Source organism: Panicum virgatum, chromosome 5N, assembly GCF_016808335.1.
Source record: "Panicum virgatum strain AP13 chromosome 5N, P.virgatum_v5, whole genome shotgun sequence".
Taxonomy (NCBI): domain Eukaryota; kingdom Viridiplantae; phylum Streptophyta; class Magnoliopsida; order Poales; family Poaceae; genus Panicum; species Panicum virgatum.
In genome coordinates this window covers 63,524,528-63,526,579 of record NC_053149.1, presented here as the reverse complement: position 1 = coordinate 63,526,579, position 2,052 = coordinate 63,524,528, and the positions used below count along the sequence as shown (strand labels likewise).

General features: G+C 47.8%; 1 protein-coding gene across 1 annotated transcript; it reads right to left on the bottom strand.

Moving 5' to 3' along the window:
* Positions 1 to 900: 900 nt before the first annotated feature.
* On the bottom strand, positions 901 to 1,661 carry LOC120675576. The gene has a single exon (XM_039956773.1). It carries the CDS (start codon positions 1,608 to 1,610, stop codon positions 1,263 to 1,265), a length of 348 nt encoding a protein of 115 aa, XP_039812707.1. The 5' UTR covers positions 1,611 to 1,661; the 3' UTR covers positions 901 to 1,262.
* Positions 1,662 to 2,052: the final 391 nt, after the last annotated feature.

Genomic DNA, 2,052 nt, shown 5'->3' with positions numbered 1-2,052 from the left:
ATTTAATACTCCATGCATATCGAAATATTCGATGTGATGTTTTTTTTATGTTTACGGAGTTTATGGAGTGGGAACTAAACAGGGCTTAAGTCCTGAAAATTACCCTTGAAACACTCCAAAGTAGCACCAACCCTACAAGTACTCCTATGCATGCTGCATGCATGATGCATACAGAATTGCAGATGCAGCCTACTGCATACAATTGTGCCGCTCCAGCCGTGGAAATGGTGATCGCCTGATCGGTGATCGGACACACTTGCCAGGCACTAGTGGCGGTAATGTCCTGCCCGCTTTTTCAGGACTACACGGATTGCAGAAAGGAAAGCGTAAAGAACGAGCAGAGCGCCAGAGCAACAGTCCAGCAGTACCGCCGCCTCACACCGCCCTCCTATGAGGAATCACCGCATGGAGGAGCAGCCCCAACAGAGGCTGGGACTTGGGAGAAAGGGTGCCATCAGCTCCTGATGAGGAATTTCACAAGTCAAGTTCCTCTGTATTAGATCATCTCCGGCAGTCTTTTAATAATTCTTTCTCAATAATTGATAATGAGAAATGTCCCAATAGCAATTTTAGAATTATTGGAGAAGTTATTTTTGCAGTCTCCCAATAATCATTTCCCAATCCAACTACCTTATTAGACCGTCCACAGTGGAAGGAGGAAATGAAGGAGCAAATACACTATTTGGCACTGTAGATGCACTGTTTGGCACTGTAGACAGAGAGAGCGTGGGAAACAAGGAGGGAGCAAATTTGCTCTTCTCCCTCCGCTGTGGTCAGCCTTACAAGAGTCACAACTCCCCTTTATTTAGGGAGATGTGAGGTGAATTATTAAGATGTTCCAATAATTATTAGGAAAAAAAATTTTAGAAGACTGCTGGAGCACTGTTTTTTTTATCAGTCTTCCAATATTATCTAGTCTCCCAATACAGTAGTTGAATTGGGAATCGGGAGACTGCTAGAGTTGCTGCACACTCACATCTCATCCAATCCAGGACGACTCAACAGAATGCGCGGTGCGGTGATCATCGGATCCAAGAAGTACCATAGCTGACTGCTAGCACTAGCTCTAAATAAGAAACCGGAGGGGCAGAAAGAAAACAAGAGAGGAGACTGAAAAAGGAAGAAGAAAAAACTCTCCTTTTTACACTACACATGGCTCTCAGTTCCTCCTAACGTAGGCGATCGATCTGCCTTGTTGGTCTGCTCCTGCAGCACCGCGGCGGCGGCGGCGGCCTGTCCTTGCCCAGTTGCCCTTGCTCGCCTCAGGCGTACTCACGCCAGCACACCAGCATCGTGACGCAGCGGCGCATGATGTAGAACCGCGCGCGCTGCTCCTTTACGAGCCGCGCGCACCGCCCGGAGAAGGACCGGCCCTTGCCGTCGCCGCGCACGCCCATGGCGCCCCTCCCGCCGCCCCGCTTCCTGAACAGCCGGCTGCAGTACGGCTTCTCCTCGGCCGCCAAGAGCTCCATGGAGGGCGCCTCCTTGGTTCTCGCCGACGAAGAGGATAGATGACGGAGGGAACGGGGGAGACGACCACTTCGAGTGAGATGAGTGAGTGAACTGGGACTGAAAGATCTGAGAAGCTCTTGTATGCGGAGGAAGCGCATAGCCGGTTATATAGTGTGGTCTAGGGGAGCCTTGGTGCTACTGCCCTACTGGTGGTGGTCTCTGGTGTGTGCTTGTGGCCTTTTGATTAGGAGTCCCATCAACTTTACACAAAAAAACGAATGTCTGTACGAATTACTAAATGAAGTCTATTTGCAAAATTTTTTTAGAGATGAGTGTAATTTTTCGCGACCAATCTAATGACATTAATTAATTGATGATTTACTACAGTGATGCTCTAGGGGAGCCTTGGTGCTACTGCCTACTGGTGGTGGTCTCTGGTGTGTGCTTGTGGCCTTTTGATTAGGAGTCCCATCAACTTTACACAAAAAGACGAATGTCTGTATGAAGTACTAAATGAAGTCTATTTGCAAATTTTTTTTAGAGATGAGTGTAATTTTTCGCGACCAATCTAATGACATTAATTAATTGATGATTTGCTAC